We start from the raw sequence: 15,343 nt of genomic DNA on the forward strand, positions 1-15,343 counted from the left end.
TCTGCACAGTTTATTGGAAATTTTAATAAGTAGCAGAATAATCCATATTCCAACACTTACAATCCTGGTTAGAGGAATCATTCTAACTTCTAATAAAGTAACAGCCAAGGATCGTTTTAAACAACAAAACCAAATTTTCCTCCTAGCTTTCCACTGCAAGCTAAAGTTCAAATTGGACAATACTGACTTGAAATTTAGGACATACTTGGATAGTTCAAATTGGTTAAATTTGAGAATGATAAGAATTGACTACTTGAATTGATACATTATAAGAAAAATGCTTGCCATCCTAGAGCTTATAGTCATTTATGATGTGAACAAGTTTATTTTATGATGAAAATACTTTTAACTTATTCTTATTGGATGTGCATGTTGCTTGCAATCTTAAATTATCATAAGGGCATTTTTGGTATATGATAATAAGATTTTTTAAAATGAATTTTGACAAGTATAAACATGAATCATTATGCTCATTACACATTTCATAAATCATTTAGAGCATAATTAAACAAGATTGAATGACATTAAGTTCATGATTTTGCACAAAGTATGTCTAACTCAAATCTTTTATGTTTTATGTGCAAACTTTTGCAAAGAAAAACTAAGTTTTTATCTAATGAATTTCTTACAAAATCCTTTTACTTCATTTGATTGATATTGTTCATAAATGCTTTAATTTCTTGAATCTATCATTTCGTATGTGCTTACATTGAAAAATCATTTATTGAAAATTTGAATATTCAAATGCCTAATCTATAATCAATTTTTGAAATACGTCTTATGTTTGTGTTTAATTAAATGTTTCAAAATTGATTGCTTCATTATGCATATAAATGTGTTTAAGATGAACTCATTGAGCTTTATGAAATTTTCTTGGTTCGTTCATTATTTTGGTCAAGTCACATGCTTACATGATATTTAATCTTGCTTGACCTCAATGATTGAAGTCTAAAACTTGACTTGAGTTATACATTTGAATATGAATTTAATTGTCAAGTTTGATCATGGATTATATCATGATGACATAGTTGAAAGATTTTTGAACATGTATTTAAATGTTAACTATACCTTCCATGAGCTTAAATGATTACATGATTTGGAGACTTTGTGTGCATTCAACTTGAGCTTATAGGTTACCAAGTGAATGATTATTTCTTGAATCTTAACTATTGATATCCATTGATGCTTGGATGCTTACATTAGATATATTCATGAGTTGAGTGCTTCATTCTCAATATTTCATAACAATTGGTATCACTCATGAACCATGGATCATTAAGAAATAGCAAACATAAATGAAATTCAATGCTTAAATATTCTTGATAAATATATGCTCATGTTTTTTTTATTAAAATCATGCATGCATTTTGTGGAACAAATTAGAATCATGTTTAGTGAAGATAGAAAATTCTTTTGTAACCATGCTTATGCTTGTTTGATCATAATATTCTCTTATATAATTACAACAAGTGCAAAATGCCTTGACAATGCTTCATTGATAATGATATTGTCTTGATGAGAAAACTTCTCCTTGAAGTAATAGTCTTATACATATCTTGGAGAACACTTATTGAAATGCTTGTGTGAAAATATAGTGGAAAAGAGATTACCAAAAAGGGCTAAATGCTGACATTATCATGATGGCATGCTATTGTTGAGATAATCCTCTCTTAAATTGTTATTCTTATATAATTTAGAGAATTTCTTCGAAATGTTGATTGATAGTACTTGGACAAAGCATGATGACTATTGAAAAAGATGCTTAATGTAAAATGATATCTTGGACATGCATTGGAGCTAATGTGCATATATTTTTTGAAATTATGAGTATTTGAAGTATATACTAAATATTTATTTAAATACTCATGCCTTACTAGTTCTTTGAATATATGAATATGAGATTGACATGTTCAACATTCTATTTAAATACTCATCTATCATAAGATCATTATTTATCCCCATATTTACTTCATGATCCATCTAAGAGAAGGTAAGATTATGCTTTAATATGATTAACCACTTGATCTCTTCTTCTTCCTTGAAAAGAATCGAATGAATGTTTAAGGAGGAGTAGATCATTGACATTGTCCTATAATTCTTGAGCACTTGAAATCTTCAACAATGAGTTTGGTAAAATCTCAACAAGTGGTGTTCATCTCTATTGGTAATATCTCTTAAGCACCATATTAAACTTGTACTTAATAATGTCTCACATTTGTGCTTGAATAATAATTGTCATATCCCTTGATATACTTGGTTATGCATACACTTGTGAATATATTAGCATAATCGGTTGTGCACTTAATCTGTTACTTAATTATTTGTTCAAATCAATATGTGAACATATTAGTATGTAAAGTTGCACACACATCACTAAATCATGCTCACATTATAAAAAGACTTATGAATGTTTCATACTTAATTATGCATATCCAACTTTGTGAACTTAAAAAATGTAATGCCCACATCATTTTGATTATGTGTGTGTGTGTGTGTGTGTGTGTGGCATTCTTGATTGATTAATGATATATTCCATAATGCCTTGATTGAATATCTTACATGGAAATATATTTTGGTTGAAAATATATATATTGATTTGCTGCTCCTTGGAATATGCTAAATGAATATATTTCCTTATGCTTTGCTTGAATATATATTAATTGGAAATATATCTTGATTTAATGCTCTCATACTATGATGAATAGATATATTTTTTGATCTTTAATTGAATATCTTTGCATAGGAATATATCTCATTGTTTTGATTTGATGATTAAAGATCATTCTTGGAGTTGATGGTTATTTATACTTCATGATTATTACTAACTATTGATTCTTGAGTTTAAGTGCCTAAAGCTCACACATCTTAACCTTTTTTATATAACAAAAAGGGAGAAAAGGTTTATGAACACATTGAAAGGCTTTTATATTAGTTAAATTTTTCTTGAAAACATTTTTCAACTCCATGCATAAATTGAGGGAAAGAATTTTCAAAGTTCATATTAATTTCTTATACCATTTTTTCTTACACTTAAATGTTTTCAACAAAGGCATAGAGAGTAAGTAAGTTAGGAGGAGGTTTCAAGAAATTTCAAGTGCAATATGCTAATGTTTTTGTCATATCAAAAAAAGGGAGATTGTTAGCTGTAGTTTACATTATGTTTTGATTTGACAAAAATTATATAGTATCTTAAACTTAATGTCAAGCATTTGAAATTGTTTCAAACATATTTTTAGTCCCCTAAGATCATATAATTGTTTGAAAAGCTATGTATCATCAAAAATTATCATAAAAGCTTTCAAACAATGCATATTCAGTTAAGAAAACAAAAAGCAAACATGCATTGAATTATTATTTGATTGTAAGAACAAGGCAAGGAAGAAATAGCTGAAGAGAGGCACCAAAAACTAAAAAAACCTCAAGACACGAGTCAAGAGTCGACCCTAGAGAAGCTCAAGTCGATCCAAAGGCAAAAAAAGTGCAAAACTTGAAAAGTATAGAGCCATAGTCGACCTTGTTCTAGAAAGGTAAAGAAAATGGAGAATTGAACAAACATAGTCTACCTTAGCTTGAGTATCGTTGACCTTGACAAGCCAAAAGTGTGAGAATGAGGACTTTACATAGCCATTGTCTACTATAGCAAAGGGGTAGTTAACTAGCATAGCCCAGACTTGCAAAAACCATGCTCTCGGGAGTTAAATTGAATAGAGGAAGGTTATACTTGACTATGGAGCCCGAATTTGAGAAATTTAAAGAAAATAGTTGACCCTAAGAGCATTATGGTCAATGCTTATGCTCCAGCAACGGTCAGATTTGATTCAAACTTGTATTTAACAGTTTCAAACTTTACACCAGCTATAAATAGCGACCTTTTAACTATTTAGAAGTAGGAGAAGATTTGAGATAAAATTTCAAACCCTAGAGAGACCACCAAAAACTCATCCGCACTCTCTAGCTTCATTTTAGTCTTCCATCAAGCTTATAAAAGTTGACTTGCTTCATTCAAGCTGATTTTTTTCTCTTCACACACTTAAGCTTAAACTCTAGCATCTAGTCTTTGTAGAGGCATTTTCTTATTAAATTTTGTACTCCATTGTAAATGTTCTAACTTAACTTTGAAAAGTTATTTGTGAAGGTTTGTGGTTGAGACTGTGAAAATCATTGTTGGTGAGTTTCGCTTTATCTCGTGAAAAAGCTTGTAAGGGTTTTGCTTGGTCGCGTAAAAAACATTGTGGGGGTTTCACTTGATCCCATTAAAAGCTATTATGAAGGTTTCGCTTGATCTCGTAAAAAGCACATTTCTTTTCGTGGATTTGAAATTCCTTAGTGTTCCAAAGGAGTGGATGTAGACACTAAAGAAAGCCAAATCACAATAAAATCTTGTGTCTTACTTTTTAATCTTTCCGCATTTTTATTTATTACTTGCATTTAGTTTACGAAAATATTTTGCCTTAATTCAATATTTATGCTTTGGTTGCATTTAACTTAGGAAAAATATTTTACTTTATTTGTTACTTGATATTTTCATTTCATTATAGAAAACTTGTTTAAGAAAATCATACACTTTGTTTTTTGACACAAGAAGAAATTTTGGATTGCAAAAGTTTGATTTTTATATTTAGTTTTTTTTAAAAAATTTAAATACCAATTCACCACTTCTTGTTATATTGCTTATTAAAAGCTTATTAAGGCTTCTACACTAACATAGATTTTAGTTTGGATGCTTACAGAAGAATAAGAAAGGAGGTGGAAGAGGTTTGGGAAAAAGTAAAATATTTTAATTTTTAATTTTAATAGAAGAAGAAGGGGAGAACATGAAGTGAAAGAGAGATAAAAAGAAAAAAAAACAATAATCAAACGTTGTGAAAGAGTTGGAGAGAGAAAAAAGGAGATTTTTTTATTTATCTAATTATTAACAACTTTTTAATATTTAAGTTTAAGCCTTTAGAGAATTTTAGTTTTACTTCATTAATGAGGTAATAGTATTTCGTGAGTTGACAGTGCATAGTTTTTATTCATTATTAACACATCAAATATAAATCTATATAAAAAACCTGAGAAAGTTATACAAATAGAAATAAATAAATTTAAATGTGGATTTTTGGTGAAATAATAAACCAAATATGAAAACATTAAAAATAGTTCTTAATTAAGCTCAAATTTTGAACGAAAAGTTGAGAAGCATTTTAATGTTTTTTTAATAAATTTGCAGCCATTGAAATTCTTTTAAAAAAGAACAAATAATAAATTAATGAAGTTGAAAGGCCTAAAAAGACAGAGAGGAAACTTAATTTCGTCAGCGCAAGCAAACTGATGGCTCGCAACTTGCAGCCGCCCAGGATGTGATAAAATTCAGAGTTTCACACGCATAAGAAAATCTGGGCCAGTCCTCACAAAACAGCAAAAAAATATCTCCCATCACAGCCGATTAAGCAGTGCAAGAAACACAAGAAAAAAAAAGGAAACCAAATTGAGACACGGAGCCATACCAAAAACGCCACGTATACTCTTCCCAAACCACATCCATTCTCTCTAAAACTCCCCCCCCCCCCCTCGGAGCTCAGCATTTACCAATTCCTGTTCCTGGCTTTGCCCATTTCTCTTCGCCACAGCGGCCCAGAGCTTGCCTTTAGTCATCTCATTTTGTTTCTCACTTTTCCTCTAATATTCATCCAAAGCCTCTACGTCGAAGGTAATTTTCTGCTTTGTGTGCTTGATTGTACTCAATTTCTGAGAAAAATGTAGTGTTTGATTGAGAATTAGGATGCATTATCTTGAGACTTTTTTTGATATAATAGTTAGTACAATATTCTGAATGAGTATTTTTAGTGATTGACTTGGTGGGTCTATCTTTTACTTTGTTGCTATGACTGTAACTCGTTTTCTGAATTACATTTTCTTTGTGAAAAGCTGGCTGAGTGACAAGTCAATCAAATGGGTTTTCTATGATTCAAGTTTTGGGAAGAAAGCCCCATTTTCTTTTCTTTTTCTGGTTGTTACGTGAATTTGCTGGCCACAAGGTTGATAATGAGTTGAAAGAAAGGTGACTTATATGATGGTACAAATACATTCCAAACACATATCAGTGTTGTTTTCTTTAGCTTATCCTCTGGATAGTTGAACTGAGCCTGTTCAATTTTCAGAAGATAACAATATATTTGCTTTTTCCCTTTATTTTGCTCATATTGAACCTATGCTTTCATAGACACTTGTGGACTTGAATAGTTAACGTAATGACATTTTTCCTTTTTGTGGATACAAGTGCTTTTGTTCCAACTGCCTTAAAGTATTAGTTATGTTCACTTATTCACACTGCCATTGCATGTTCTTTTCTTTTGCTGTGTAGATGGCAGCATCACCAGCATGCCTGCTAGGGCATGGTCTGTCTACTCACACAACAAAGCCAAAGTTGAGCAAAGAATTCAGTGGTCGGAATATTTTCTTTACCTCCGGCCTCACATCATTGGGTAGGACATCAAAAGCTGTCCTTGTAAAGGCATCTTTAGAACAGAAACAGCATGAAGGAAGAAGAGGGTTCTTAAAGTTGCTGCTTGGAAGTGGGGGAATCGGAGTTCCTGCTTTATTAGGAAGTGGTAGAGCATATGCTGATGAGCAAGGAGTTTCTTCCTCAAGAATGTCCTATTCTAGGTTCTTGGAGTATTTGGACAAGGATAGGGTTAAAAAAGTGGATTCGTTTGAAAATGGAACGATAGCTATTGTGGAGGCTGTCTCTCCTGAATTGGGAAACCGTGTTCAACGAGTTCGTGTGCAGTTACCAGGACTCAGCCAGGAGCTTCTTCAGAAGTTTAGGGAGAAGAACATTGACTTTGCTGCCCATAATGCTCAAGAAGACTCTGGTTCTCTGTTATTTAACTTGATTGGCAATCTGGCATTCCCCCTAATCTTGATTGGAGGGTTGTTCCTTCTTTCAAGGAGATCATCTGGAGGAATGGGTGGTCCTGGTGGGCCTGGCTTTCCTCTTGCCTTCGGTCAATCAAAAGCAAAGTTTCAGATGGAACCTAACACTGGTGTGACGTTTGATGATGTTGCTGGAGTTGATGAAGCAAAGCAGGATTTCATGGAGGTTGTGGAGTTCCTAAAGAAGCCAGAGAGATTTACTGCAGTTGGGGCTCGCATCCCTAAAGGTGTTCTTCTTGTTGGCCCTCCTGGAACTGGAAAGACTCTTCTGGCCAAGGCAATTGCTGGTGAAGCTGGTGTGCCATTCTTCTCCATTTCAGGTTCTGAGTTTGTTGAAATGTTTGTTGGTGTTGGCGCCTCTCGAGTTCGTGATCTCTTCAAGAAGGCCAAGGAGAATGCCCCCTGTATTGTCTTTGTGGATGAAATTGATGCTGTTGGACGGCAAAGAGGAACTGGTATTGGTGGTGGGAATGATGAAAGGGAGCAGACTCTTAACCAGCTTTTGACTGAAATGGATGGTTTTGAGGGTAACACAGGTATCATTGTAATAGCAGCAACTAACCGGGCAGATATTCTTGATTCTGCCTTGTTGAGGCCAGGACGGTTTGATAGACAGGTGAGAATAGATAATCGTGTTGTTATCAGTCTTATAATCTAGACAAAGACATACTCAACATGATGCGTTATTGCAGGTAACTGTTGATGTTCCAGATATCAGAGGAAGAACAGAGATACTAAAGGTTCATGGCAGCAATAAGAAGTTTGATGCTGATGTATCACTTGATGTTATAGCCATGAGAACACCTGGTTTTAGTGGAGCAGATCTTGCAAATCTGTTAAATGAGGCTGCTATATTGGCTGGCCGACGTGGCAAGACTGCGATTTCATCTAAAGAGATTGATGATTCAATAGATAGGATTGTGGCCGGAATGGAAGGAACGGTTATGACAGATGGGAAGAGCAAAAGCTTGGTTGCATACCATGAGGTTGGCCATGCCATTTGTGGGTGAGTGAGATAAGAGCTTCTTAATTTTCTTTTGGTGTTTCTATTTCTAAATCTTTTTCTATGTTGAAGCATTGGATTTCCAAAGTCTTGTTCCTTCTAAGATTAAATTTCATTTTCTTTGGTACTATAGTCTGTTTTATAACTAATGGACCTTATCATGTAAGATTCTCATCAGAGGTATGTGGGGCCTAGTGCAACTGTACACAATATAATAATGCAGAGAAATTGTTTTAATAGTCTATTGAAAATTTTCATTTGTAAATAAAGAAACATAGATCATGTTTTGTCACAAAAATGGGAAAACATTCTAAAATCACACAAAGTACTATGATCTTTTGAACTTGTGTAACTTTTACATTGTCACATTATTTGGATACCAGAGTGTGTAGTTTGACTTCTGTGTAAAACTCTCCTGTTCATAGTTGGGTTGTTATCATGCTTAGGACTAATATTACTGAAAGCATTATTATGTTATTGGGTTAAAAGGCATGACCATTTGATTGTGAACATTTAAGTTTCGGGCCCTATGATGTTTTTGGTGGGACAATAATGAAATCCTGCGGTGCTCCTAGACCATTAATTGCCTATCTGAGATATTCAGGAAACTGAAATTGGTGTCGTGATTATGGTTGGTGCTAGTTATATTCCCAAATTTCCAATGATTTAATTGTTGTCAAGTTTGTTGGTAATAATATTTTTTTATTATATATGAACATTGCCCATGTTTTTCTGCTTGCTAGTGCTTTTCTGATCCTCACTGTTTGTCCATCATCTACCCTCCAGTGACTTTTTTCTGCTCTCATTATGCATGCTTGTTAATATTATCTGTTAATAATATGTGCTCTAGTGTAGTATGACTATTTGAGAAACTTATAGATTGCGATGTCTTCTTCATGTCACAGAACTTTGACACCAGGTCATGATCCTGTTCAAAAAGTCACCCTGATTCCACGTGGCCAGGCCCGTGGTCTTACCTGGTTCATTCCTTCAGATGACCCCACCTTAATCTCCAAGCAACAACTCTTTGCAAGAATTGTTGGTGGACTCGGTGGCAGGGCTGCAGAGGAAGTCATCTTTGGTGAGCCTGAGGTGACAACAGGTGCAGTTGGTGATTTGCAGCAGATTACTGGTTTGGCTAAACAGGTGATTTGACATTCATGATTATCCACTTCAAGCAGAATTTCTAACATCCGTCAAATTCACTCATAGTTCAGTGCCTCTTACGGGTTCTTATTAGAAATTCAGCTTGCTGACTAGATAACTGCATGTCTAAATTTTCTTAAGATAGTGTATTCTGTTATTTATAAGAACAATGGTCAATCATCACTGAGCCAGTGGCTTAGTGGTTGGTGCTTGTGTCAAGCTTATAGTTTAGGCAGCTTTTGTTGGATTACCTGCATATTTTTATATCCTGTGTGGCCCTCTCTGGCAGCCATTTCATTCGGTTGGGGGAAACATATATGCTTAATCTCCCCAGTTAAAATTGTCTTGCGATTAAAATCGTATTGCGTACATTCCTTGCCAATGTAGTTTGCTGACATTGTGAATTCATCTCTCTGCAGATGGTGGTGACTTTTGGAATGTCTGAAATTGGCCCATGGTCCCTTATGGACTCATCAGCCCAAAGTGCAGATGTCATCATGAGAATGATGGCAAGGAATTCAATGTCAGAAAAACTGGCTGAAGATATCGATGCTGCTGTCAAGAGGTTATCGGACAGAGCTTATGAAATTGCATTGAGTCATATAAGGAGCAACCGTGAGGCAATTGACAAGATCGTAGAAGTCCTTCTTGAGAAGGAAACAATGACCGGGGATGAATTCAGGGCAATCCTTTCAGAGTTTGTCGAAATCCCATCTGAGAATCGGGCCCCTCCTTCAGTACCCTCTCCGGTCTCTGTTTAAGCAGAGCATAACAAGTTGTACACGTAGTTCTCTCTTTATCCTACACCCTGAATCGTAGAAATGTATGTGTAATTAGGAATGTACAATAATTTGAATTAAAGAATGAGAAAGTGGTATAGTTTTTTAGCCTCTATAAATGGCGTAAATTTGGCATTTTTTAACACTTTTGGCCATGAACCATGCTGTCTTGCTCTTTTACCGGCCCCATGTTGGGATTCGATTTCATGCTTAAAAATAAAAATAATCAATAAATTAAAATTATAATGCAATGAAATAATAAACTAATATTAAATAAGAGAAACGGTCGAATCTTACAGTATCAATGTATTTTTTATGTAATTTTTAAATTAATTATAAACACTCATAAGTTTAAGAGTTACATACATTGCTATAGATATCGTAATCAAGAGTCAATTAAATCAAAATTTTTGCTTCTTCACTTTTAAGATTTGTCAAATCTTCAGCCACTCAAGTGTTTGGCTTCTAACAGTAATCCATACAGTGACTGAATAAGACCTTCTCAAAGATAAGATTTTACTTGTATTAGCAAATTTTGTTTCTAAAACAAAAAGATCAAAAATTCTTGCCGAATCTTATTTTTGTTAAATAAAGAAAACTATTTTTCTTTTCTTATTTTATGAAATAGCTGAGAAGTGGTTTTTGAGGCTTAGAGTTTTTAGTTTGCTAATATAACATATTTATATAGCCAAATTAAGTTGTAATTCTAAATATAACAGTTGTATTTTAATTTAATTAAGTCTCTGAAAACTTAATTAATTTTTCACTTTATTTTTGTCTCTTTTAATTAAATCCAACTTAATTAATTATCCTTATTTAATCCTAATCATGTCACTTAATGTGTGTGACCCATTGAGCTTCTAACATGTTGGCAATAAATATAAATCATAATCAAATATCAATTTGATAATTAATTTATATTTATAGATCATGAGCAACATTTAGTAATACATAATGACCATCAAAATGTTAGAAAGTCAATTAAAAAATTTGACAAAGCTCTTCAGTGATAAGCCTCTCAATGCAATACGGTCCTTTCATCAAATATCTAAGATATGAGCATGGCTTAATGTCTAATTATAACATTTCATATTAATTCTCATAATTCATTACTAACCTTATGAATTTAGAAAACTAACTTTCCTCAAATACATCATGCTTTGACCAAAGACTTTATACAAGTTAATCAAGAATTGAGAACAAGTGAGATACATCTCCTCATATCACTGAGGGTGGTGAATCTTTTCTCGACCACTCATTCATTTTCGCATGCTTCATGGCATATCCAAAAACACCTTGTTTAGGCATCTGGTCACCTCCAGACCTGTAGGGGTGAAATCAAAATATGTCATTCCTCATATAAGATGCCCTGGTGTCTCAAGTCCAAGGACTAGTTGCATGACTATCACATGAGAATATTTTTCATAGACACTTGAGTGAAATACCAAATGAAGTTTTCATAGCGGGTCATGTTCAATGAACTTATTCTTTAATAAGCACCTACACGTTAACCTCAAGTATCTCATATGCTTTAATCTATGAGATCGATTGCTTACTTTATAAGTAAGAAAGCTTAACATGTACTAGTCTTTGAGCATTATCAATGCCTTGTCTTGACAATACAATGACTAGGAACAATTTTAAGAATATAGTTTTGATGCGTAGTGATCTCATAATTGTAACAGCTTTACAATTCTCTTATAAGGCTTTTATGTTTCATAGATTTCATCGAATTAGTATTTAATAACTCCTTATTATGACACTAATATGAAAGAAAACCTCTATCACATATAGTTATGTGATTAACTATGCATTAAATGACAATATATATATATTTCTTGATCAATCCAATTGGTTTAAGGGCATATACCAATACCGCAAGTATCGTAAGAGGAGATGGACTTGTTGGAAATGCGTTGCCTCACTCATATTTACAAAAAAAAAAAAAAAAAACTAAGATTAAATTCTTTTATTGAAGAAAGGATATCAGATTGCTTAGAGAGGAAAATGACTTAAAAGAGGAAAGGATAACATTGTTTGGAGAGTGAAATGACTTGTAGAGGAAGTGATTCGATTGCATTGAGAGGATAATTTCTCTTTATAAGGTTTCTTTTGCCATGCTCGTCGAGTTTCGGTTATTGGTAAATATGTTTTTTCATGCTCTGATAGTTGTAAATTTGATTTTTCTCCCATGTTTAATGCTCAGAAATTTTTTTTTTCATTTTTAATTAACTTGTCTTCAATTTAATTTCACTTCTTTCCCTTTATGTCATTTTCATAGTAGATTGAGATTAGGTGGGTACTAATCTTTTAGTTTTTATATTAAAATTTGAATTTGTATTGATTATATATATATATATATATATATATATATATATTTGGATATTTTCTTAAAGTTTGATGATGATTTTTTGAATTTAAAAATTTACAATATTGATAGATTTTTTGAAGTTTAGTTGTTATGGACCCGTTGATTCTTGGTTTTTATAAATGTAATTTGTATGTTTATTTTTATAGTAAATAAGTGTTGGGTGAATATTAATGTTTTGGTTTTATATTGGAATTTATATTTTGTTTTGGAGTTTTAAAATTTGGTATTTTTAAAAAAGTTTATAATAATTATTGAATTAAAAAACTTTTGTATTTGTCTTGGGAGCTACAAAATTTGGTATTTTATAGTAAAATATTTTTTGTTACATATAACTTATAAATTTTCTTTTACATATAAAATGTGTTTAGATCTCAAATATCTCAAAACTAATCAACTATATTTTTTATGTCTAAAATTCATTAATACACAAAAATTCACCTATGAAATTAAAAAGAAAAAAACGTTGAATTCAACGTTGGGTGTAATATCCTTGTTTTAAGAGGAAGCCCGGTTAGATATATGGATTCCCTTGAAAAATTAGACTTTAATATATAACCGGTCGGGGTATTTGGGTGGTGATGAAAGTAAGAGTCAGAAATTGTATGGGTTGGTATTGTCCTGGCAGTTTCTTAAGTTTCTCTTCTTCCTCCCGTTTTCTGTCGGCAATTGCTGCCTGTGAATCTGCTTCTAACTTCACCTCAGAACTCACCCATCTCTGCTCCAAAGGACTCGCTAAACAAGCCTTTGATAGGTTCCATCCTCAAATATGGGCAGACCCATCCCTCTTTTCCCACCTCATCCAATCTTGCATACCCCAAAACTCGCTTTCTCTTGGAAAACAGCTTCATTCTTTAGTTATCACATCTGGGTCTTCAAAGGACAGGTTTATATCAAATCACTTACTAAACATGTACTCCAAATTCGGAAACTTACGGACAGCTGTTTCCTTGTATGGTGTTATGCTTAGGAAGAATATCATGTCTTGTAACATTTTGATCAATGGACATGTCCAAGTTGGTGACCTGGAAGGTGCCAGAAAGTTGTTTGGTGAAATGCCTCTTAGAAATCTTGCCACGTGGAATGCGATGGTCGGAGGGTTTATCGAGTTCGAGTTTAATGAGGAGGGCCTTCGTTTGTTCAAAGAAATGCATTTTTTGGGGTTCATGCCTGATGACTTCACTCTTTCTACTGTTCTTAGAGGGTGTGCTGGTCTGAAAGCTTTGCTTGAAGGGAGGCAAGTTCATTGTTATGTGATGAAATGCGGGTTTGAGTTTCATTTGGTCGTTGGGAATTCTTTGGCTCATATGTATATGAAGAGTGGACGTCTGGGGGAAGGGGAAAGGGTAATGAAATCATTGCCGATTCAGAATGTGGTTGCTTGGAACACTCTCATTGCAGGAAACGCTCACAATGGCTACTCTGAGAGTGTGTTAAATCTTTATTGTATGATGAATATGGCTGGTGTTAGACCTGATAAGATTACATTTGTTAGCGTGATTAGTTCATGTTCAGAGTTGGCAACATTAGGACAAGGCCAGCAGATTCATGCTGATGTGGTTAAAACTGGTGCTAGTTCTGTTGTTGGTGTGATAAGTTCATTAATTAGCATGTATTCAAGGTGTGGTTGCTTGGGAGATTCTATTAAAATTTTCTTGGAATGTGAAGAACCAGATCTTGTGGTATGGAGCTCAATGATTGCTGCATATGGGTTTCATGGACGAGGAGTGGAAGCTGTTGAGTTGTTTGAGCAGATTGAGCAGGAAGAATTGGGGCCAAATGATGTCACTTTCTTGAGCTTGCTTTATGCTTGCAGTCACTGTGGGTTTAAAGATAAAGGACTCGAGTTCTTTAACTTGATGACAGAGAAGTATGGAGTAAAGCCTAGGCTAGAGCACTATACATGCGTTGTTGACTTACTCGGTCGCTTTGGCGGTTTGGATGAAGCCGAGGCTATGATAAGATCAATTCCTATGAAAGCCGATGCTATCATATGGAAAACTTTGTTATCTGCATGTAAGATCCACAAGAATGCAGACATGGCAAGAAGAATAGCTGAAGAAGTGCTTAAGCTTGATCCTCAGGATTCAGCATCCTATGTACTCCTTTCAAACATTCATGCCTCTGCAGAAAGGTGGCAGGATGTTTCTGAGGTAAGAAAAGCCATGAGAGATAAGGGAGTGAAGAAAGAGCCCGGTATAAGTTGGTTGGAAATCAAGAATCAAGTTCATCAGTTTTCCATGGGTGATAAATCGCATCCACAATCGGAGGAGATTGACATATATTTGAAAGAGCTAACTGCAGAGATGAAGTTGCACGGTTATGTGCCTGACACTGGGTCTGTTCTGCATGACATGGCTAATGAGGAAAAAGAATACAACTTGACTCACCATAGCGAGAAGATGGCTATTGCTTTCGCTCTAAAGAATACTCCTGCTGGTGCTCCAATAAGGGTGATGAAGAACTTGCGGGTCTGCAGTGATTGCCATGTTGCTATTAAGATCATATCAGAGATCAAAAACAGAGAAATTATTGTACGAGATGCAAGTAGATTTCATCATTTCAAAAATGGGAAATGTTCTTGCTCAGATTATTGGTAAGAGGGGTTCTCCTATTTAATATTAGTACTATATAAGGTGGTCGCAAGTTTCTGGAAGCAAATTAGTTAATCAGTAATCGATTAATTTGAGCAAATAATTTATGAGAATATGAGTTAATCAATCAACTTTGGAAGGTAATTGATTAATCGGGAACAAATTTGTATTTCTTGAATTTTTGAAACTGGCTTTTAATTTTTAAAGGTTGCGTAACTTTAGAGAGAGAGAGAGAGAGAGAGAGAGAGAGAGAGAGAGAGAGATTCCTTCGTGAATGGGTGTCTAAAGCAAAGGCTTGTAAATACTCCCTAGTAGCCTTCAAGACATAACATTGTAATCAATCATTCCAAAACTCTTATCGTTCTTCATGTTGCATACAATTTTCTGAATTGGTTTAAGTATGTTCAAGTGAATCTCAGAAGTGCAGTCTTTGATTCCCTTTTCCGAGTCATCGTATCCTGGGGATAATGTTTCCATGAGTCCATTTACATCTTATCAGGGAAACTATTACCCTTAAGAAAGCTTGTTGGAAGTG

General features: G+C 33.9%; 2 protein-coding genes across 2 annotated transcripts; both read left to right on the top strand.

Annotated features, from left to right (window-relative positions):
- Positions 1 to 5,549: 5,549 nt before the first annotated feature.
- On the top strand, positions 5,550 to 9,989 carry FTSH8 (FTSH protease 8). Its single transcript, XM_007044035.3, has 5 exons — positions 5,550 to 5,692; positions 6,347 to 7,534; positions 7,611 to 7,924; positions 8,827 to 9,067; positions 9,487 to 9,989. Exons 2-5 carry the CDS (start codon positions 6,347 to 6,349, stop codon positions 9,826 to 9,828), a joined length of 2,085 nt encoding a protein of 694 aa, XP_007044097.1. The 5' UTR covers positions 5,550 to 5,692; the 3' UTR covers positions 9,829 to 9,989.
- Positions 9,990 to 12,732: 2,743 nt separating this feature from the next.
- Positions 12,733 to 14,939, top strand: LOC18609065 (pentatricopeptide (PPR) repeat protein). The gene has a single exon (XM_007044037.3). The coding sequence runs from the start codon at positions 12,796 to 12,798 to the stop codon at positions 14,812 to 14,814; it is 2,019 nt and encodes a 672-aa protein (XP_007044099.3). The 5' UTR covers positions 12,733 to 12,795; the 3' UTR covers positions 14,815 to 14,939.
- Positions 14,940 to 15,343: the final 404 nt, after the last annotated feature.

This window comes from Theobroma cacao, chromosome 2, assembly GCF_053813885.1.
Source record: "Theobroma cacao isolate CCN51 chromosome 2, ASM5381388v1, whole genome shotgun sequence".
In the NCBI taxonomy this organism is placed as follows: domain Eukaryota; kingdom Viridiplantae; phylum Streptophyta; class Magnoliopsida; order Malvales; family Malvaceae; genus Theobroma; species Theobroma cacao.

Bases quoted from the DNA above. Each gene is read 5' to 3' on its own strand.
- FTSH8 (XM_007044035.3), top strand. From the start codon at position 6,347: ATGGCAGCATCACCAGCATGCCTGCTAGGGCATGGTCTGTCTACTCAC. The intron at 7,535-7,610 runs GTGAGAATAGAT...GCGTTATTGCAG, and splicing joins CAGGACGGTTTGATAGACAG to GTAACTGTTGATGTTCCAGA. The intron at 9,068-9,486 runs GTGATTTGACAT...ATCTCTCTGCAG, and splicing joins TTACTGGTTTGGCTAAACAG to ATGGTGGTGACTTTTGGAAT.
- LOC18609065 (XM_007044037.3), top strand. From the start codon at position 12,796: ATGAAAGTAAGAGTCAGAAATTGTATGGGTTGGTATTGTCCTGGCAGT.